The sequence below is a fragment of the Lactuca saligna genome, chromosome 7 (genome assembly GCF_052625555.1).
Source record: "Lactuca saligna cultivar CGN05327 chromosome 7, ASM5262555v1, whole genome shotgun sequence".
NCBI lineage: Eukaryota > Viridiplantae > Streptophyta > Magnoliopsida > Asterales > Asteraceae > Lactuca > Lactuca saligna.
The window spans coordinates 173,194,545-173,218,886 of NC_136423.1; the positions used below are offsets into that span (position 1 = coordinate 173,194,545).

Below are 24,342 nucleotides of genomic sequence, written 5' to 3' on the forward strand. Positions count from 1 at the left end.
GTAGGAAAACTCTACCCAAGGTAAGTGTTCATCCCAATTACCTTGGAATTCCAGGGTACATGCTCTCAGCATACCTTCAAGTGTTTGAATCATTCTTTTGCTCTCACCATCGGTCTGCGGATGGTAGGCTATACCTAAACACAACTTCGTACCTGATTCCTCTTGTAGAGTTCTCCAAAACCTTGATGTGAAATGACTGTCACGATCCAAGACAATCATTAAAGGTACACCATGAAGTCTTACTACCTCCTTCACATAAATATTTGCAAGCTTTTCCATAGACCATTTTTCATTGGCTGCTATGAAGTGTGCATTCTTAGTGAACCGATCAACAACCACCCAAATCATGTCGTGATTGTCCTTCGTTTTGGGCAGTTTAGTGAAAAAATCCATGCGATGTCTTCCCACTTACCCATGGGTATCGGTAAAGGTTCTAAACTCCCGTATGGTTTCTGTTGTTGTGCCTTAACTCTCACATAGGTTACGCACTTGGCCACATACTTCGCAACATCGATCTTCATCGTTGGCCACTAGTAGTAGGGTTTCAAATCCATATACATCTTTGTGCTAGTGGGATTAATCGAGTACATGGTATTGTGAGCTTCTTCCATTAGAAGATCTCTTATTCCTCCTGTCTTGGGTACCCAAATCCTAACTTGGAATACCTTCAATCCTTGATTATTCGTACCGAACACCAACGTTTTGCCCAAACATTCCTCCCTTCGGTCATTTTTCTCTGAAGCTTCTTCCTGAGCCTTCTAGATGCTTTCCACAATCGTTGAGACGACTTCAATTCTTAACGCTCTTGGCCTTCTCCTTTTAATACTTACTTTTCGGATTAAAGCATTAGCTACGACATTTTCTTAACCAGGATGGTAGAGTATCTCATAGTCGTAATCCTTAACCAATTCTAACCAGCTTCGTTGTCTCATAAATCATATTCAATTCCTTCATATTGAAGAGATACTGAAGACTTTTATGATCAGTGAAAAGTTTGCACTTCGTGCAGTAAAGATAATGCCTCCATATCTTTAGTGCAAATACTACCGCTGCCAATCTCCAGATCATGAGTGGGGTAGTTCTTTTGTATTCTTTTAATTGTCTTGATACATATGCTATCACTTTTTCCCTCTGGGTTAAAACACAAACCAACTCCGCCCCAGATGTGTCACTACAGACTACTAAGTCTTCAACTCCGTTCTCGGAAACACCAACAAGACATGGCTTGTATAAGGACTCCATACGTCATCTCTTCACCCTAGGTAATAGTCATAACTATTATGTTTCCTTTGAATGAGTATCTAACCTTTGGAATTCTTGTCTACAGGCGGTGCTCGATCTTGCACCCACTCCATATCCCATGTTGAACTTTCAATTGTGACCTTCAAGTCACAATATCTATCCTTATTGGAAACTCCTCCTTCTTTTTAACAACTTAAGGTAAGTTCTTTCCTTCGATTACCATAGTAGATTGATGGGTCATGTTCTAATGACCTCTCATCGTATTATGTACTACTTAGACACAAGTCTTATAGAGTTGAATTTCTGAACCTAATATACCTTCCTTCACGTTCTAATATGGTAATATCACATTTTAGCATGTAGTACTTCTAGCTACAAGCTTCTTACTTTAACAATGATTGCGATACTTCAATCTTCTAGTTTGAGTGGAATAATACATCGGACTTGGTTCTCTGAACCACATGACTAAATCATTTTGGTCGAACTCGATTTGATATGACCTATTGTGTCGGAATAACAATCATCTTCTTCGTCATTACCGAGTCATGTGCTTCTGGTAGTATAGGCCCCTACTACCATTCACACGTACTCATACTCGCCCCAATTATATTTAAAAGCACATAATTCACATAATATTCAAGTAATTCATCTTTATTACTTTAAAACGAGTTGCAATGGTTGACCTAGACAATTACATCATCAATAATGCTTACCTCAGAAACACGAGTGTTACAACCTGACTCGCTGAGTGCATATATTTCACTCGCCGAGTCCCCCTTATCTCTTCAAAACATCACGAAAACCCAACTCAACTCGTTGAGTTGTCCCGTCAACTCGCCTAGTTACCCGTGTCGAGACTCATCGGGGAAAACCCTAGTCAACTCGTCGAGTCAGCTCGTTGACTCGGTGAGTCGCTTCAGTCTGAATTCTCATTCAGAAATTTTAAGGCAGATCTACCACTCCACACTCCAGATCTAGGCTCCCAAGGCTCGAATGTCACGTAAAGCCTCTATCTTTACGTTCATGCATGGCACATTTTGCTCCAAATGCCAATACAACTCTAATAAATGTGTTTAAACACAAATACTCTTATATAGTTGAATAAAGGTGGGACCATTAGACTCTATGGACCTCACAATGTCCAGATCTAAAGTCTAGACCTCCTGATAGACTTAATGAACTCAATGTCCCAATAAAAAGGTGGTAAGAACCCTAAACTTCCATAATCATGAGATCTAACCAATAATATGAGAAAGGTGTAGGATTTTTACCTTCCACAGAAGCTCTGGACAATATAGCACTAGATCCAACAGTTTCTCCTCGTTCCTTGCTAGATAATCACCTTCGTCTCCTCAAAAATGCACTAGAATACCTAAAGATTAGCCTTACAGCTCTCTTAGCTCGCTGCACACGTTTAGGGTTTCATGCAAGGAAGTTGGGCAGCTGGTGAGGTGCAAATGAGGTCATAAGTGCTCTTAAATAGGCCCCAACCCCGGGGATTTAGGGTTTCATCTCACAGCACCAAATCGGCGAGTTGGCTCTTTGACTCGTCGAGCTGGTTATTAGACCCACATGGCCAATCGGTCTCTACTCGACGAGTTGGTTCGACGAGTTGAGGAACCAACTCGTCGAGTTGCTCATTAGATCTCAAAAATAAATAAATAAATATACCTAGGAGTCCGGATGTTACAATTCTCTTCCACAAGGATCAGACTTCGCCCTCGAAGTCATGCTCTAGAAATAGCTTTGGGTACAACTCGCACATCTCGGACTCCGGCTCCCACGTCTAGTCGGATCCCTTCCTATGTTTCCACTGGACCTGAACCATGGGCACCTCTTTGTTCCTCAGAACCTTCACTTTCCGATCCAATATCGCAATCAGCCTCTAAATATAATTCAGGCTCGCATCCACGTGAATATCCTCTAATGGCACTACCGTCGTCTTATCGGCTACACACTTCCTCGACAGAGATACGTGGAAGGTGTGATGAATCTTACTCAACTCTACAGGTCACTCCAACTGGTATGCTACCTTACCCACTCTGGCAGTCACTTTGAAAGAATCGATGTATCGGGGGCCCAATTTGCCCCGTTTCCTGAATTGGATCACCCCTTTCCATGGGGATACCTTCAGGAGGACAAAATATCAAACCTGGAACTCTAACTCGGACCGTCGCTGACCTGTGTAACTCTTCTGGCGACTCTGGGCTATCAGTAACCTCTGTCTGACCTGTTGAATCTGCTCGGTTGTCTTTAGCACTATCTCAGTACCACCCATCACTCGTTGCCCTACCTGTCCCCAAAAAATAGGAGTCTGACACCTCCTCCCATATAAGATCTCGAAGGGAGGCATGCCAATACTAGAATGGTGGTTGTTGTTGTAAGAAAACTTAGCCATGGGAAAATAGGTGTCCCAACTTCTTCCGAAGTCCTTAACACATGCACGCAGCATGTCCTAAAGCGTCTGAATCGTCCGCTCCCTCTGCCTGTCCGTCTGTGGGTGGTATGTGGTATTAAAATGCAAGAGTGTACCTAACTCCACTTGAAATTTCTTCCAGAACCTGGAAGTAAAACACACATCTTGATCTGACACTATCGAGGTCGGCACTCCATGTCGTGCTGCTACCTCTCTCACATAAATCTTGGCCAGTTTCTCTGCAGAAGAGCTCTCACTGATGGCGAGAAAGTAAGAACTCTTCACCAACCGATCTACAATCACCCATATCACGTAAACCCCACGTGCAATCCTCGGTAGCTTGGTGATAAAATCCATTGTAATCAGCTCCCACTTCCACTGGGGAATCTCTAGAGGCTGTAATGGACCATGTGGATGATGGTGCTCCACTTTAACCCGACGACAGGACAAGCACCTCTCAACTACCCATGCCACATCCCTCTTCATAAAGGGCCACCAATAATCTCTCTTTAGATCCAAATACATCTTAGTGGATCGTGGATGGATTGAGAATATTGATCTATGCGCCTCCTCCATCAGTATACGGTGAGCTCCACCTTTATAGGGCACCCAAATCCGCCCTCGGAAAGTCATAAGCCCACGATTGTCCGTCACAAACTCGGAAACCTGCCCAATCACCCACTCCCTCTTCCGGTTCTCCGATCTCACGGCCTCCACCATGGCCTCTCAAATGGTGTCCAAGACTAGAGTCATCACTATCATCCTCAGGCACACATCTCGGATCGGAGCACTCGCTGCTCTACGGCTGTGGGTGTCAGCTACCATATTAACCTCGCCCGGATGATATAAGATCTCGCAGTCATAGTCCTTCACTACATCCAACCACCACCTCTGCCTCATATTCAGGTTGGGATGATCCATGAGGTACTTCAAGCTCCTGTGGTCCGTATATATGGTACACCGAACTCCATACACATAGTGACGCCAGATCTAGAGGGTGAACACCACTGCCCCCAGCTCCAGATCGTGGGTGGGATACCTCGTCTCATGATTCTTTAGTTACCTCGATGCATATGCTATCACATGCCCCCTATGCATCAACACCGCACCCATCCCTGATATAGACGCTTCACAATAAATGACAAAGTCCTCCACTCCCTCAGGAAGGGCTAATACCGGGGCTTCGCACAATCTCTGGTGAAGAGTCTCAAATGAGGCTTGCTACTCAGGGCCCCAAGTAAAAGTAACACCCTTCTAGGTCAACTTGGTGAGAGGAACAACAATTTTGGAGAAATCACCGAAAAATCTCCGATAATATCCAGCTAAACCCAGGAAACTCTTGATCTCAGTCGGGGAACTTGGCACTTCCCATATCATAATTGTCTCGATCTTGGTTGGTTCGACTAGTATCCCATTCTGATTAACGAGGTGTCCCGGGAACTGGACCTCTCATAACCAGAAATCACACTTGGAGAATTTGGCATAAAGCCTCTCCATCCTCAAAACTCCAAGAATATATCTAAGATGCTCTTCGTGTGGCTCTTTGGATCTCGAATACACCAGGATATCATCGATGAACACGATCACCAATTGATCTAACATAGGCATTCACACCCGGTTCATGAGGTCCATGAACGCTAACGGTACGTTAGTGAGCCCGAAAGGCATCAACACAAACTCGTAGTGTCGATAACGAGTCCTAAAGGCCGTCTTCTGGATATCCTCCTCGCATACTCTCATCTGATGATATCCATACCTCAAATCAATCTTGGAGAACCAAGACGCCCCCTACAACTCATAGAAAAGATCGTTGATCCTCGCTAGTGGATAATGGTTCTTGACCGTCAGCTTGTTCAACTCCCGATAATTAATACACATCCGGTGTGAACCATCCTTTTTATTGACAAAAAGGATCGGTGCTCCCCACGGCGAGCTACTCGGCCTAATAAAACCCTTCCCCAGCAGCTCCTAGAGCTGTGAGGATAACTTATGCATCTCTAGTGGCACAAGGCGATAAGGTGCCTTGGCAATAGGCACCGCTCCCAGAACCAAATCAATCCAGAACTCCACCTGCCTCTTGGGAGGCACCCCCGGTAACTCCTTAGGAAAAACATCCGGAATCTCGAACACTATCGGAACCTCGATGATAGAACTCGGCCTCTTTGTGGCAATACGCGTATCCACCACATACACCAAAAAGCCCATACAACCCTGTTATAGACTTTGTCTCACTCTGATAGCAGAATAGAAAGTTGATCTAGATCTAGTACCCTTGCCATACACTGTAAAGACTCCCCTACTAGGGTCTCGTATAGTCACTAACTGTCGATTACAGCTCCAAATTGACTCAACCAGTCCACACCCACTATGATACAGACATCACCCATTGCGATCGGTACTAGGTCTATCGAAAACTCAACACCAAAGATCTCTAGTACACACCCCTGGATCACATCAGTAGCAAAAACCGCATGCTCGTCAGCTATAGAAACCCTCAGAGGTCGACTCAACACCTTACGTCGGATACTGATGTGACGACTAAAAGCTAAAGACATGAAGGATCGACTTGCACCCAAGTCAAATAACACCAAAACAGGTAAAGAACTCACAAGAAAAGTACCTAGAAACAGCATAATATAAGCACAACACATCTCAAAGGCATATACATAAAGAATACATGCCAGTCACGACGTCAAGTGCTGCACAGACCTCTTCCGCTATCAGCTGGAAGGCTCTCCCACGAACCCTCGGTGTCTCAACCTTTATTGGCCAACTCTCAGTAGCTCATAAAGCAGCATGTGCAGATCCCTGTGTTGATCCCTGAAGAAGCTGGTGGCACTCGACCTTCTGATGGCCGGTCTGGTTGCAGTGAAAACAGACTGCAACCCCCTTGGGGCAATCCTTTGCCATAGGCCCCTCTTTGCCACATTTGTAGCAAATCCTCACTCGACAAGATCCCTCGTGACTCTTGCCGCACTTACCACAAGTACGGACCTTCTGGCCCCCAATCCTCGTATCAGCGGGCTTAGTCCGCATCGTCGCCGGCTGCAACTGTGCTGGTCTCATGTCCCTCCCTCGGGACTCCTCCTCCCCTCTCGTCTGTAACTTTAGCTCAATTTCTCTGCACCTGGAATTGATCTGAAGCCCAGCCAATGCCCGGTATGATGAGTTCACCACGGACTCCCATATATCCCTCCTCAGTATGCTCAGATAACGACTCACACGTGCTTGCTCAGTAGACACGTGCTCAAGGAAGAACAACGCCCTCTTATGGAACATCCGTGTAATCTCAGTCACCTACTCTGTCTTCTGCTTTAGAGACATAAACTCCTAGGCCAAACGCTCCCTTTCCACGGGGGGGACATACTAATCTCTGAATAACTGGTGAACCTCTCCCATGTCACTGCAGCATGATATGCAGGGGTAAAACTGGTAGTCACAAACTTCCATTAGTCTTTTGCCCCAGCGCGAAGCTGGTTCAGCGCAAACCGAACCCTCAAATGATCAGGACATGAACATGTGTAAAAACACCCCTCGATATCAGATATCCATCCCATCGCAGCAATCGGATCCTGGGTCCCATCAAACTCTGGTGGCTTTGTGTTGCAAAACTCCCGAAACAACAACGAGTCACCTCCTTGTGGCCTGGCAGCGGCGACAGCTGCGGTGGCTGAAGTAGCAGCCCTGATAACAGCAGCATACCGCTCATTAAATGTCTCGATCAGGGTGGTCTTGATAGACCCAAACATCTATGGAATCGCCTCTCATGTGGCTGTGGCCACCTCATCGTGAATCATCCTACGAATCCCATCATCGCTAGTCCCACTGCTCCCAGGGTTGTGGCGTGTACCCACCATGATGTCTCTGAAACACAACACAAAATCATCAGAGACTCGCTCAAGCATACTCACACTCGATCACCCGTCCTTACTTGTTTCCTTGATACCCTAAGGATTCTTACTTGGGTTGCATACAGATCTTATGCTTTCAGTGGTACAGGCCCATTACTACCTTCCACACCAACCTTTAGTCACCCCAAGTCCTCCTCCTAGGATTCCAGTTCACAAGTACTCTAACTCTCATGAATAATAGACTACCATCTTTGTCGATCTCTCATATGATCATCTAGGTATCTCTCCTAGATTATCTCTCAACTCAGAACTCTCTCTCTCTCTCTCTCTCTCTCTCTCTAAGTGATCCTGCTAGATACTCTTACTAAGCACATAACAAATAGCAACAACTACTAGGCTAAGGTATCACAAATCAGACAACTCTAGCCCTAAATATGAATTACTTAGCCAACCCTCTAGCATGCATCACTATTATCTCATAAATATCTCATAAAACAAATAAGTAAGGGTATTTTGGGAAATCACCGTTCAGGCTCTGGCTGATCGTACGCACTGCTCCAACTCATTTTCTCTTAAAACTCTTTCTTATTTTTAGAAAAATTATTTGTTTTGAAAATTTTTCACAAATCCTCAGTTTGAGTCCAGCCACACCCGAAGATATATCTGAATCCCTCAAACCAAGGCTCCGATATCAACTTGTAACACCATAAATTTTCATCCTGATGTTTCTGATCCACTTATTGAAGTTGGATCCATCAAAGGTGACTTTCCCACATAGACTCATAAGAGTAAAAGAGCCATTAGGATTCGAGCCAGAAGCATTAGTTGAAGACATCTGAAAAAGAAGAACAAGTTTAGTTTAGATTTAAGAGAGTCCTTAATAAAACACCCAAATGTAATATTAAGGCTAGGATCCAATCACAATATAATATAACTTAGAAGAGGTATGTCGTAATCTAAGCTATACCATATTTGAAAGGTAGGTGAATGACGATTCACCAATTTCCACCACGAAAACCGAAATATTAAATATTTAGTTTTTATTGGTTTTAGAAATTCCTAGATTCTTTGAGATCCAATGAACTTTTCAAAGGCATGTTTCAATCTCGGGAGTGCCCTCCAGGTTTTGTGACTGGGATGCCGAGGATCACAAAACGAGGTGTGAAGTAACCATGCAAATCACTTGGTATCCTTAAAGTTTATCACTCAATCGATGTGCCGGTAAACCACACACGCTCCACCGATACTATAATAAACTTTAAGTCACCCTTTACCTACCTTGTTAAGTCCAAGTTAGTGTGCCGGTTAACCACACACGCTCCACCAACGACTCAGACAAAGTGTAAAGTGTAATTTCATGGATTAGCACCTTATTCACATTTTTCCTAAAGTAACTAAGATTGGGAATTTAATAAACATTTAGTTACTTTATATATTCATCATACTTTGAATGAGAATTTATAAGTCCTTGTCTTACCCGTTCGGCTAACGACCCTCCACCAGTCAAGCAAGCGGTGGGTGAGAATATTCACCCATTAAGTCACCATTTTATAGGCAACAACCTTATACCCACCTTATAGACCGGCTTCGTGAATGAGGCGTACTAGCGGTAAGACGACTTGTTCTTATACATATATATATAATTATTAAATCATCATAATATAAGTATAAGGGTTGAATTTTAACTTTTAAAATTCTAGGGGTTGGAACTAAAGTTTTAACTTAACTTTACTTGTTCCAAAACTTGAGGGCAAGTTTTGTAACTTTCAAAACTTTTCATTTCTTGTAACTTATGAGTTTAATAGAGTAATAAAATGCAGACTCTTCATTTTTATAACTCTTGTGTTTTCTTAATGGTTTTAACTCAAGTGTGACTCTTGGTTTTCCATAACTTAAGGATAAGTTATGGACTCCATTAAAACACATTATGATCAAGAATTAAACTACCAAATAGGTTACAAATAATTCCTATGATCATCTAAAACATCATAAGAACAAGAACATGAATATGAACACAATCAAAAAATTACATAAAACTTTGTAATTTTTGATAACTAGTTGTTGTAAATGAATTAGCAAGACATTACACCACCAAAAACAAGTTTACATTTACTAAAACAGTTTAGGGTAATGTTTCTAATTCATTTCCAGCAACTGAATCGAAATTCTGCACTCATTCGACCCTACTCGCCGAGTGCATGAACATGACTCGCCGAGTTGGTTGAAGATACTCATGGACTCGACGAGTCCCCCCTATAGACTCGACGAGTCCATTCGCAGACAGCAAATTTCCGATTCTGTTTTCAACTTTTAAGCACAAATAAGAACAAACAAGCCTAGGCTCTGATACCACTGATGGGTTTTGAGCATTCTAACACTTCCTAAGTGTACATGCAACCCTAATAACCTTGGATCTATGTTTGTCTAATTTGTCATGCAAAGTTGAATTCCAAGGTTATATTCCTATCTAGCATACATGGGGAACAATTTTAACATAAAGTATAGATAGAATAACTTACCTTGTTGTTGCTTGTGTTCCTTGAAACCTTGTGAGCCTAGCACCCCAAGTGTGATGCCTCAAATGCTTCACACAACACCAAATGCTCTTGGAAGAACTTATGAGAGAACACACACTCTTCAAAATCGGCCAAGCCCTCTATTACTTAGTGTGTAACCGATTTGGGAGGAGATCATATTGCTTATATAGTGTTGACACACCTAGGGTTAAACCCTAATGTGTCATGACTCTTCATTTCCATGACCCATGGGTTTGTAACTCCCATGGAGCATCCATGGAGCATCCTATGGGTGGAACCCAACTTGATGATCCATGGAGCCTTTTAGCCCACTATACAAGATATGGATGATTTACTTAATCAACCCATATATTTAATTAGTTATCTTTTGATCACTTAATTAATTCTAAATTAATTCTTGATCAAACTAATCAAATAATATTATTAATATATTAGAACTTATAATATATTAATAATCTCCAAGTGTTATTTCTCTCATTTAGTCTATCCAATTGCATGGTGCCATGCAACCCAAATGGACCATGCCGGGTCGGGTCAAGTACATACCAGAAATAGTTATGGACTTAGACACCTTATCCAACAGCATCTATGTGACTCGCCGAGTACCCTTTGTTTCTTCAGAACATCGCGAAAACCCAACTCAACTCATCGAGGTATCCTGTCAACTCGCCGAGTTACTCGTGTCCAGACTCATCGGGGAAAACCCTAGACGGCTCATCGAGTCAGCTTGTTTAATCGGCGAGTCCCTTTAATCTAAATTATCATTCAGACGTTTTAAGGCGGATCTACCACTCCACACTCCAGATCTAGGCTCCCAAGGCTCGAATGTCACGTAAAGCCTCTATCTTTACGTTCATGCATGGCACATTTTGCTCCAAATGCCAATACAACTCTAATAAAGGTGTTTAAACACAAATACTCTTATATGGTTGAATAAAGTTGGGACCTTTAGACTCTATGGACCTCACAAGGTCCAGATCTTAAGTCTAGACCTCCTGATAGACTTAATGCACTCAATGTCCTAATAAAAAGGTGGTAAGAACCCTAAACTTCCATAATCATGAGATCTAACCAATAAGATGAGAAAGGTGTAGGCTTTTTACCTTCCACAGAAGCTCTGGATAGCACTAGATCCAACAGTTTCTCCTCGTTCCTTTCTAGATAATCTCCTTCTTTTGATCAAAAAGGCACTAGAATACCTAAAGATCAGCCTTAGAACTCTCTTAGCTCAATACACACGATTAGGGTTTCACGCAAGGAAGTTGGGCAGCTGGTGAGGCGCAAATGAGGTCATAAGTGCTCTTAAATAGGCCCCAACTCCGGGGATTTAGGGTTTCATCTGACAACACCAACTCGGCGAGTCGAATCTTTGACTCGTCGAGTCGGTTATTAGACCCACGTGGTCAATCAATCTCTACTCGACGAGTTGAGGCACCAACTCGTCGAGTTGCTCATTAGATCTCAAAAATAAATAAATAAATATACCTAGGTGTCCGGATATTACATCCACCCCACACCCACAACACACACACACACACACAAACACACACCCAACACAGCTACCACAATCACCGACCTACCATCACTGTCACCACCACCACTACCCCTTCATCAACACCACCACCACTGCCATAATTGTTACCATCACCACCACCGCCTATCATCACCACCACTCCCCCCCCCCCCGGCTACCCCATCACCAGCACCACCACCACTGCCATAATTGTTGCCACTACTACCACCGCCTGTTATCACCACCATCACCATCATCGACACCACCACTGCCCCCCCCCCCCCCCCCCGCCGCTGCCCCCACCACCGCTACCATCCCCATGCCCATCCTATCACCGCTACCGTTTTTTAAAAATGAAATTTGATAGAAAAATACACATCTAATCACGTTTTCTAATTCTCTAAAACTGAAAATGAAAAATGAATAAGTTTTAACTAAACGTGTTTTCTAAATTTTCCAATGAAAACGGAAAACGAAATCTAAAAATGAAAAATGAAAAACAGAAAATGAAAACTGTTTTTTCGTAACCAAATGCAATTTCTAGCTGTTCTTCCTTACCTTGTTGTTCACAGGATGATATGTCGGTTTCATTCATATTCATTGGGGGACTTTGTGATTCTTCAACATTTAACCCCTCTTCATTTTCGTTGAATTCTTTTAGAAATTATGCATCCAATTAGGTTGTGTAATTTTTTTATTCGGATGTCTTTAATCTTTTTTATGTTATGATAAGATCATCCATTGGAGATATGATTTTACATTTTTGGTGATCGTTAATATTAGTTAATATTAGTTTTGTCGTCTTTTGATAGACCATTGCGATAGTTTTGTTTTTTTTTTTTTTTATACCATACATAAGCTTGGTGCTTATTAATTCAACTTAGAATTCATTTGATGAACAGTACTGCCACTACAATATTGCCCTTTTTAATAAAAACTAATCGTAAGAGACCAAGCCTTTTTCCTTCTAAGGCCGGAGGGAGTGGCTCTCGCCAAAAGCTCGGCTCCACGTCGTCACTCTTGCTATGACCACTCCCTTCATATCCGTTGCATGCATCGCCAAATGTTACTCGCCAGACTTCTAGCGACAAGAAAGAGAAGGAGAAATGGAAGAGAAAGACTGTGATTGGTTTATTTCTCATTTCTTTTCTTTTTTTGAAACTAAAATAAAACAACATGTTAAATGCTACCACTCCATGTTTCTTACAACTTAGATGTTATACCACTCTTTTTCCCATATGGCTTAAAAAAAAATCATAGGTGGCAACATGCTAAACATGTTCCCACTTCCTTTAGCCTAAGTGTGACCATATTGCTACTGGCTTAAAAAAAATCATAGGTGGCAACATGCTAAACATGTTCCCACTTCCTTTAGCCTAAGTGTGATCATATTGCTACCGTATCAAAATGTCAGTGACACAAGCATATAGGGTGGTGTTACTGTTCGCACATGGTAAGCTCGGCCTCCCCCGTATCCTACCTTTATTACTCCAACGACGTGAAATATGTCAATAATTCTAAACGATTCTTTTGAAAAAAAATTTAAATATTCCTAAACTAATAAAAGAATAGTTATTATTGTCATTTGTCATTTTCTAATAATCTATATTTTCCTTTCAAACGCTCTATAAAAATATTGTCATTTTCTCATTATTTTTTATTTTTTTAAAAGTATTGATGTTGATAATAAATTAGACACTTAATTATTTGATTCTTGATTTTTAGGAGAAATTTAAATTTGTTTTGAATAAGTTTTGATTATGATTGTCGATAATTAATTGTATTTCTATATTGAAAATCCTATAAAATCATGTTTAATTAATAATTTACTGAAAGTTTTTGCTATAAAAAAATTAATTATAAGCTAATAGTTGTTATATATGAATAACATAAACTCAATTAAAATTATATAATTATTTCTATCGTCCAAAATAAAACTCTATCATTTTTGTACTCCAATGTTAAAATAACATGAAATCATCGAATTATCATTCATGTCTAAAATTTAACAAAACATACCATTTATTTTTCAAGAAAAATAAGAGTAAACTACATTTGGCCGATATGGTTCGGTTATAATTGTCCTTTTGGTTCTACCTTTAAAATGTTGATATATCACATCAACGTGGTTTTAACAAATTACAACGCTCCTCTTTGGTCTATGTAAAAAGAGTAAATAACTTTTATTAATATCTTTTCGTTTCTTTCTTTTTTATATTTATAAATTTAAATAATATAAAAATAAAAGAGTCATATTACGGTAAAACTATTATCCTACCCCACCGCAACGCACATCCAACATATCATCTATATTTCTTATTCCTCACATTTTGTCTCCTTGCACTTTCTTCCTTACAACTATGGTCCCGACCTTATATTTATAGACCAAAAAAATCATGGGTTTCTTATGGCGGTAGTTACCCTAAAGGATTCGATCCGACCGACGATATTTTCACAAAAAATCGATGGTATCGTAAGGACTCAATCTGGTTACTGAAAGTTTCGACCCCACCCATCAACCTTTGTTATGTTCATCCTACATCCCAATTAATCATCAATAGAACTCTTAGAGGGATTGTCAATGATTTATTAACCTACTCCAGGACTAAACCTTGAATCTTACAAGGCTGCTAATGATTTCTCAACACTTCGCCACTCTAAATGTGACATTTTTTACGAATTAACTTCCTGAAAATAATAACTTTAATATCTTGGACACTTCATAACCAAGTATAATACAATTTCAAGTTTACTCTAGTGGGTTGTTTTTTGGTTTGTATCCTAGAATTGTTAAAAAGTTATTGATCATGTTTTTTTGGGGGCGTTTGGATGTCGATTCGATTCGAGAATCAGTGTATATGAACTAAATCATATATGTATGTATTGATGATCATGCCACTAAAAGTTGTCGAAGACATGTGAGAGTCTACTCGAAGCGAAGGTGGGTTAATAACCCACTTAAATTTTAAATTTGTACAATGAGTTTTATATATATATATATATATATATATATATATATATATATATATATATATATATAGTTAGGATCAAATATAAATCATAAGTATTGTGTGAATGTATGATCAAATTCTGATTATTAGATTAAAAGCTAATGAATAAATGTGATCATTATAATTAGAATCAAGTATAAATCATAACTATTGTATGAATGTATGACCAAATTCTCATTATTAGATTAAAAATAATGAATAAATGTAATCATAAGGTACATGTTATTAACACGGACTACCACGTACCATATAGATTCTATTATTAAATAAATAAGGTAACTAAAGAGAGAGAATTGAAAATTATCTATATGTTAAGCAACTAATTAAAATTAATTAATTAAAATGAAATCTTACATTTTATTCAACACATTTAAATTAAAACATATTTTTTGAAAATACGTATTCATTCAACAAGTATGAACACGTATTTTGATTCCTTTATTTTTAAAGAATGTGAGTTCATTAAATAGATTTTTATTGTTGCATTCTATAAGAATACAATTTTTTGAGAGGTAACATTTTTAAAAATACACATCATATATTACTACATTTTTTTCATTTTTTCAAGCCTAAAGAATATGATTTAATTCCAAAAAAAAAAATCATTCTTTCAATTTTAACATTCTTTGCATATATTACATAATAATGTATCATTCGTTAAAAAAAATGTGTTGCAATATAATTAAGAATATAGTATAAAATAATAATCATTCTTCTAACATAAAAAATTCATAACATAAAACAAGAATATATATATATATATATATATATATATATATATATATATATATATATATATATATATATATATATATATATATATATATACCATTTTGAAAAATATACACAATCATTTATATTAAATTCTTTAAGAATTTGTTATCATTCTTGAAGAATATACAAAAAAAAATTATATCAAATAATATATCCTTTAAAAATCTATCACAATTCTTGAAGAATATATTTACTTTCTGATGGTTTTCTTTCATCCTATATTTTTACTTCTTCACGTTTGAAACTAAACCTACAAATCATTCAAATAAAACTTTCGTTTTTCTCCTGTAAACAAGAAAAAGAAAAGTTAGAATATTTGGTACCAATGTAATATGTTTTTTAATTAGTATAAAGGTTTAAATAATTGAAGATGTAACATATTGAAATTTTCACACCTTTTGTTTCTCACTGAGTACATATTTATATCTATTGTTCATCATTTTGGAGTTCTTTATTTAAACTTATTTGTAAAGTGAGATTCATGTGGTAATTTATATTTGCTTTAGTAACATAAAAATAACTTTTTAGAAAGGAGCAAATGTCATTTGTCAATAAGAAGGTTTTTGATAGAAAAAACATTTGACGTTAAATGGGCAAAAGTATTACAAACGTCGATATTTACAACTCCTATTGGAATTCATATGGATTGTCATATATGAGATTGGAACTTTAGATACCTTTTGTCATATACGTATGTGATCGAGGGTATGATTAAATTTACGAAGATGCAACAGATTGAAAAACACATTTAAACAACTATATTAAATCATAGAGAAAAAAGAATAAACACTAAATAGAAAACATTCATAAATTAGATAAAGAAAAAATTAAAGAAGAGAGCTCCTAACCTTCGAATTATTTTTCTTGATGAATAATATCACTTTAGAGCCAACTTGAAGAAAAACATTCAAATTGGGTTACCGGTACTAAGAATCCTCAAATAAAGCCCTATATATAGAACGATATATTGTCGAACATGGCTGATTTGATGCACGTTTGGAGATTAAGAATCGATTCAAAGGAGGAATGTCAGAAACGAACACAATTGCAAGAATGAAGTGAACCTATAATAATGGTGGATGCGTTTGATGAAAATGATGTTATGCGTAGGTTTCTTTAGAACATATGTCAACTTCCATAAATATAGACTTTAATTATGGTAACTAAATTGACTAATTAATAAAAATAATACTTTCTCGTCAATAATGAATTGTTCAAAATTACTCTTACAATCGCACAATTTATGGGATATATATGAACCTAATTCTCTCTCTCTCTCTCTCTCTCTCTCTCTATATATATATATATATATATATATATATATATATATATATATATATATATATATATATATATATATATATATATATATATATATATATATAAGACCTACCTTAAATGTGTTTTGCAAAAAAAATTATATAAATATAGATAATCAAAGCATATTATATTTGATGGAATGAATGAGTCTCACGTCAACTCTAAAAAGAAAGTGAAGAAGGTTTATCGATTATAAACAAATGTTTCCTCTTTTACTTCCACACCAAAAGTTTGTTGAGACCCGGTTCAAACCGGCGTACTGCAAATATAAGTGGGTTTTAGTCGAAATAATTTAAGAAATGATCGATTTAGGTTTGGTCTTTCAGACATGTTGAATTGATTATTTTTTTAGTTTAACTTAGTTTTCTCTTAAACCAGCCCGGTTAAACCCGTTTCATCAATAGCGGCAACTACCTAACAACACCATCGAAATGCATCCTCTTCAACCCTATAAGGGTATGGTTCTTCATCTAATCCACACCCGACACTTAGCTTCAATGTTAATAAACAAGAACAAACTATCAGTTCTGTTTTTTGTAGATATGATCAAGAATATCAATTTTATATTTGTAGACATACAAACAACATCAAATTTGTTTTCACAATTTTGGATTTAGGCTTTATAACACAATGGTGAAGGGTAGGACATCGCATGTGAACTTCTCTGAAAACGACTAGAATGAGAGGAAAAATAGAAAATGAAACAAAAATCAGTTTAATAAGGATAACAGAATTTTTTATATGGACCAAGGACACTCTTAACTTTTTTGAAACAACATGGATGCAATAGATCAACTTTTACAAGGTTAGACAAAGCTTGTAGCTTTGACCAAACCACATGGACCATTTATGTAATTTACTCTAAAAATAAAATGAAAATTTAAACCTTAAAACCAATTAGACTGTTTCCGGCATTTCCATTCAAAGAAAACCGAATATGGCGGTCCAGTCCCATAAGACAGAAAACCCAACGGTGATCGCTCCACCCAAACCAATAATCATATCTACAGAGATCGGGAGGAGAATGGATCCACCCGTCATTGAATCTCAGCCATGATCAGAGGAAACGTCGATTATCCGGATACACTAAAATCAACCCACAATTGAAGTAAGAGGTTTTAGTTTACTAATCCATTTCCATTATCTTGATTAACGAACACATTCTGTTTAGTACTTCTAATTCATCTATTTTCCTCCACAGATTGATCTTATAAATGGCGAATTTCTTATCTCAGTTTCAGTTTATCAAAAGTTCTTGCGATCGCCTCATCATTGCAAGTATGATTCCCAAATTTCCTTAATTACAGCTCTAATTCTAATTTTACTTCCATACTCAATAATCAGACCAAATTTAATACGCATTGAGCTGTGACATTGAATACTGAAATAAAATTGTTTTCCAGTTGACGATGTGAGTGATTTGTGGCCCCTTGTGAAGGAAGGATTTGAGAAACGGCTTCCATTTAAAAGAGCTACATTGAACAACAAAACTCGAAATCCTGTGACTGTAGATAATCTTCCAGCCGAGTTTATCTTAGCATCAGATCAAAGGGTCAGAAGTCGTTTCCTTCCAGAGCAACCATTGTTTTGGTTTAAAGAACCATATGCAACTGTAGTTCTTGTGACCTGTGAGGTAACTACTAAAACCTAACGCGAAACATTCATTGATCTATATGAGTTGAAAAATGACAAATTATTGCTACAGGATCTGGATGAGTTCAAAACAATTCTGAAACCACGTCTGAAATTAACCTTGCAAAATGATGAGAAACAGTGGTTCATTGTGTTTGTGTCTAAAGCTACACCCAATAATGACCAAGCATACAAGATGGCACAAAAAGTTTATGGAAGACTTGAAGTTGATTTCAATTCCAGAAAAAGGGAAAGGTAAAGTTGCATCCACATATCAATCAATCATGAATTTCATTTTGTAACATTCGCATACTTCCATGAATTCAACTCAGGAGTAGTGGTTCATCAGGTGCTGCAAATTTGATCTACATGGACCTGAAACAACTTTTTGGGAAGACTTACAACTCAAAATCATGGAGTGCCTTAGAAACAGTCTTGATAGGCGTATTCAGTTCTATGAGGATGAGATTCGTAAGCTCAGTGAACAACGTTTTATGCCTATTTGGAGTTTCTGTAATTTTTTCATTCTCAAGGTAACCATAAAGGCTAAACCTCTTCTTGTTAATATGATAATAGAACATTTTTAGTATGAAATAATTGAAAATCTATTTTTACAGGAGAGCCTGGCATTCATGTTTGAAATGGCTCATCTTCATGAGGAATCATTGCGCGAATATGATGAACTAGAGCTCTGTTATTTGGAAACAGGTGTTATATAGTTTATATATATGTTATATATTTTTTTTTCTGACTTTTTGCCACATGTAAAGCTTTTTTTTTCTTGTACATTATACAGTTAATAATGCAGGAAAACAAAGGGAATTTGGAGGAATGGACCATGGAGATGATCAAGCTGCAATACTAAACCCTAACAACAAACAACTGTCACAAATTGTTCAAGATGATTCCTTTAGGGAGTTTGAATTTCGACAATACCTTTTCTCATGTCAAGCTAAGGTTATTTAAATAATCTTTTTTTTTGTTAGTAACTTAATATGGATTAATGATTATTGAACTTTTATTTTCTTTTCACAGCTGTTATTCAAGCTAAAACGTCCATTTGAAGTTGCATCAAGGGGGTTTTCATTCATTGTTAGCTTCTCAGAAGCATTGACCTTACGTGAGGTAGGCATTTACCTCACTCAATTCATATCATTAATATTTAACTAATTTTTAATTTCTTATTAATTGGTAATTATTCTCCAGAGTGGTTTGCCCTTCTGTATGAGGGAAGTTTGGGTTTTAACTGCATGCTTGGGGTTGGTCAACGCAACTGCTGACCATTACAAAGATGGAATAGTGGCACCAGAGATAGAAAAAGAATTTTATCGTGTAAAAGGAGAGTTGTATACTCTATGTCGCGTTAAGGTAATTAAACTAAATAAAAATAATAATTTTGAATATGGATCATTATGATAATATTAATATTACCTTCTTCTGTGTGTTTGTGAATGTCATAGTTCATGAGGCTTGCATATTTAATTGGGTATGGATATGATATAGAAAGAAGTCCAGTAAACAGGTGGGATTGATGTCAATTCTTGCTTGAAAGTCAAATCTTTATTCTATACATGATTCTCAAAAGTCAAAGGTGCCTCTTTTTTTCTTTTGTAGTGCTTCGCTTAGCATGCTACCATGGCCTAAACCAGCAATTTGGCCTTCAGTTCCCTCTGATGCTGCATCCGAAGTTCTTGTGAAAGAAAAAGTATGTATCTTCATCTATTCAGAAGCAATTTTTGTTTTAGTAGAAATGATTGTGATTAAACTAAATTGTAGATGATTCAAGAAGCTACTCCAAGGATCAAACATTTTGGTATTCAGAAGAAACCATTGCCTCTTGAACCCTCTTTTCTTCTACATGAAGCTAATCGCCAAAAAAGCTCTCGTTCTGCAGGTAATATGGATGATCATTCAAACATTACTTTTTCATTCATTGCTATCCGTTTTGTTAACATATTACATGATGCCAGCTCAGATTCCGAAGCACAATCATCTCAACAAAGGAAACTCGCTGAAGTTTTTGTGGCTTCTCAACGTGCTCTACGTAAAACTATCTCCGATCCTGGTTTATGGAACTCGTTGTCATCTTTACAAGAGTTTGAGGTATATACAGATTAAGTTTACTATATGTATAATTGGAATTTTTGTATTGAATTCGTTTGCGCAACAGAAAAAGTATCTGGAGCTATCAAAGGGAGCTGCTCATAACTACCATTATTCATGGTGGAAAAGGCACGGAGTTGTCCTCGACGGTGAAATCGCCTCCGTGTGCTTCAAAAACGGCAACCACGATCTAGCTGCGAAATCATACGAGAAGGTTTGTGCGCTTTACTCCGGCGAAGGGTGGCACGATTTGTTAGCCGACGTACTCCCAAACTTAGCCGAATGCCAGAAAATCCTCAACGATCGAGCCGGATACCTTTCGTCATGTGTGCGATTGCTTTCACTCGATAAAGGCTTGTTCTTAACAAACGAACGACAAGCGTTTCAATCCGAAGTCGTTCGTCTTGCTCATAGCGAAATGGAGGATCCTGTTCCGTTAGATGTGTCGTCGTTGATAACATTTTCCGGCAACTCAGGGCCGCCGATGGAGCTTTGCGACGGAGATCCGGGTTCGCTATCTGTAACTCTATGGTGTGATTTTCCCGATGACATCACTCTTGAATCGCTTAGTCTCACCTTAACTGCCACCAATAACGCCGACGAATGCGTCAAGGTATTCATTCCACCCTTTTTCTCCAAGTCTTCTTCAAATTTCTAAACTCAAATTTAATTTCTTCAAATTTTCAGGCAATTAGAAGCGGCGATGTAACGATACTAAAGCCTGGTAGAAACACAATCACGCTTTCTTTACCCCCACAGAAACCCGGTTCGTATGTGTTGGGTGTTCTCACGGGGCAAATTGGTCATTTACGCTTTAGGTCTCATGGTTTCTCAAGAGGTGGGCCCGCTGATAGTGATGACCTCATGAGTTACGATAAACCCACTCGACCCATTTTAAAGGTAGTAATTAATTATTATTTTTTTTTTCAAAAAATAAAAGTACATTGATATTAAGTTCAATTCGGGCATATAATTTAATTTTGTGTTATGTTTGTTGTTTTAGGTGTTCAAACCAAGATCCCTTGTTGATCTTTCTGCAAAGGTTTCATCTGCGTTATTAATGAATGAAGCTCAGTGGGTTGGAATAATTGTAAAGCCATTTAAATACTCTTTAAAAGGAGCTGTTTTGCATATCAACACTGGGCCTGGGTTGAAGATTGAGGAGTCACATGACATAGAAATGGAAACACATTTTACTTCAGATGATGATAATAATAATAACAATATTAACAATAACAACAACAACAATAATAATAATAATAATAATAATAATAATAATAATAATAATAATAATAATAATAATAATAATAATAATAATAATGATGATGATTCTGTTGTTCCAAAAGAATTTTCTAAACTTACTCTTAAAAACAGTAGAATAGAGTTACCAGATTGGGCAAGTAATATTGTTGGTGTTTTGTGGATACCTGTGCGTGCCATAAATGAAGGACTACCAAAAGGAACATCTGCAGGTTTTAATGATTTTTTCAATTTTGGTTTAAAAAGGTTTCCTTTTGAAATTTTGATCCTTATTTTATGTGGACCAAAGTTGCAAGAGAAAATCTTTTAGGATCAAAAACTGAGAAAAATCAATGATATTTAAGGACCAAATATGTAATCTTTCTTTATTATTTGTTTTAGGGGTAGTATTGTCCCAAAGAGCAAATGTAGTCGATGGACTAAGGACATTAGCTCTAAAACTTGAATTTGGAGTGTCAAGAAATCAGATATTTGAAAAAACAGTAGCTATTCATTTCACTGACCCATTCCACGTCAGCACACGCATGGCAGACAAGGGCAATGATGGTGCTTTGCTTTTGCAGGTTTTATTTTCATTATATGCACTTTGATAAATAATTTCACAAATCAAGAATTTTCTATAGAACTAGTGTTGATTTTGGGTGAAAAAATACAACACATTGTGTATTATGATATAAAGAGTAGAAGTAAGTTGCTGTTTCCTTCAATTTTTATGTATTAATTTTGTCATTTTGTTGTTCCAGGTGATATTACAGTCACAAGTCAAAGCCTCGTTGACCATTCATGATGCATGGTTAGATCTACAAGATGGTTCTGTTCATGATGGAAAACCAACATCTGCATTGTTTCCTCTCATTGTTCCCCCAGCCTCTAGAGCTGGAATTCTATTTGGTATTTTAAAAAAAAAAAAAAACAGATTTATTTTGTATTTTCTTATTTTATTTACGTGGATCTGTGGTTATTGCAGATGAAAAGAAAGCATTGCATCCCGATACGATATTAAATATTAAATACAAAATTTCGGGAGACAGAAATCATGGGTCTCATACTCCCGTATCCTTGGAAACAAAAGTACATGACAATGACAATGATGTATTGACATTCAGGAGTTCTCTTGAGTTACAACGACCTGTTCTAGAACCTTCTTTAGCAGTTGGTTTTCTTCCTCTTCCTTCAAATGGTCTTAGAGTTGGGCAGCTTTTTACCATGAAATGGAGAATCGAAAGATTAAAGTTTTTTAAGGATGAAACAGCTTCTAGTAACAACAACGTAAGACTACTAATTCTAATTAGTCAACAACTTTTGAAATATTACATCATCATGTTATTTAAATCTAGAATGAATAAAAAAAATGTTAACAAGATTAATTATTTCATGTAACAGGACGAAGTAGTGTATGAAGTGAAGGCAAATTTAAAGAATTGGATGATTGCCGGAAGGAAGCGAGGCCATGCTCCCCTCTCCACAAAGCAAGGTATATGCAAAAGACGTTAATACCCTCATTATCCTGGTCACTGTCACTGACACTGATATTGATACTGAATCTGACAGGTTCAAGGATCGAGATTTCTATATTGTGTGTACCGCTAGGTGCCGGATATGTTCGGCCTCCACAACTGGAATTGCCAAATGTGAATCGGGCAAATATAATATGCAATCCTGCGGGCCCGCATTTGGTGTGTGTCCTACCTCCGCCTTTGAGCTCTTCATTTTGCATTCCAGCGTGATTTCGATTTAAGAAAAAAAAACAAAATTCATGTTTTTTGTTTTTGGTGTGATTGTGTTTGGTTCTATAGAGAATGAGTGGCTATGATGATCAATTTTGTAGTTTTTATTACGAAGTTTTAACATAAAAAGTTGAACGTTATGTAAAGAAATATATTTTTTGGATTTATTAATAACACCAGTTTTGTAGTTAGATTTAGGGTTATTGGAGAAATTTCAGATATAACTCTGGTGGACGTACTTTGTTTGTAGTGGTTGCTTTCTCCAACAACAGTTTCACGGGGTGAATTTCCTCTGCAAATTTGGATATTATTCAATCTTTCAAGCTTGAGGCTCATGGGAAATTTCCTTTTGTGTGACCTACCAAGTAGAGTAGCAATTTAGATTCCTAAAATGTTTAGCCCGTAAACTTTTCCCGGCAAGACTAACCACCGCCTTCGGTGATGAATGGTGGTGGTGGGAGCAGACGCCGGTGGTGGTGGGAGATGGAGGTCGTTGGTTTGGAAGACATGTAGGCAAATGGGTGGGGTTTTGATAGGAGAAGGCCACATCATCAATGCAATGCCACACTAGCATCCAAGTATAGCCTATGTGAACATTAAGTAAACCACATCATCTTAGTAGATCCTTGCTAGAACAAGACAAAACACCGCCTCAAGCATGCATTAAGAAAGGTGCTAAGCAACACTCGCTACCATGTGTGTGTGTGTGTGTGTGAGAGAGAGAGAGAGAGAGAGAGAGATTAACATGTGATTGGCTCTTTTACATTTGATTTTTTTTTAATTTTTTCTTTTTAAAATCCAAGTCTACATAAAAGCTTAGGTGGAAAGTAAAAATATGATAGTGGAATGTGCATAACATGTGTTAAACATGCTAACACTCTCTATAACCTAAGGTTCACCTCATAACCCGAACATGTATTTCAAACGTTAGTGATTTAAAAGACATAAAAATTAGT

General features: G+C 37.7%; 1 protein-coding gene across 1 annotated transcript; it reads left to right on the top strand.

Annotated features, from left to right (window-relative positions):
* Window positions 1-17,584: 17,584 nt before the first annotated feature.
* On the top strand, window positions 17,585-23,566 carry LOC145003755 (trafficking protein particle complex II-specific subunit 130 homolog). The gene is made up of 21 exons (XM_078962664.1): window positions 17,585-17,772; window positions 17,866-17,942; window positions 18,068-18,297; window positions 18,370-18,551; window positions 18,646-18,829; window positions 18,914-19,004; window positions 19,093-19,253; window positions 19,332-19,421; window positions 19,503-19,664; window positions 19,757-19,818; window positions 19,911-20,001; window positions 20,073-20,399; window positions 20,467-21,012; window positions 21,087-21,299; window positions 21,403-21,667; window positions 21,758-21,871; window positions 22,041-22,222; window positions 22,403-22,550; window positions 22,627-22,928; window positions 23,043-23,133; window positions 23,211-23,566. Exons 2-21 carry the CDS (start codon window positions 17,879-17,881, stop codon window positions 23,384-23,386), a joined length of 3,681 nt encoding a protein of 1,226 aa, XP_078818790.1. The 5' UTR covers window positions 17,585-17,772; window positions 17,866-17,878; the 3' UTR covers window positions 23,387-23,566.
* The last annotated feature ends 776 nt before the right edge of the window (window positions 23,567-24,342 follow it).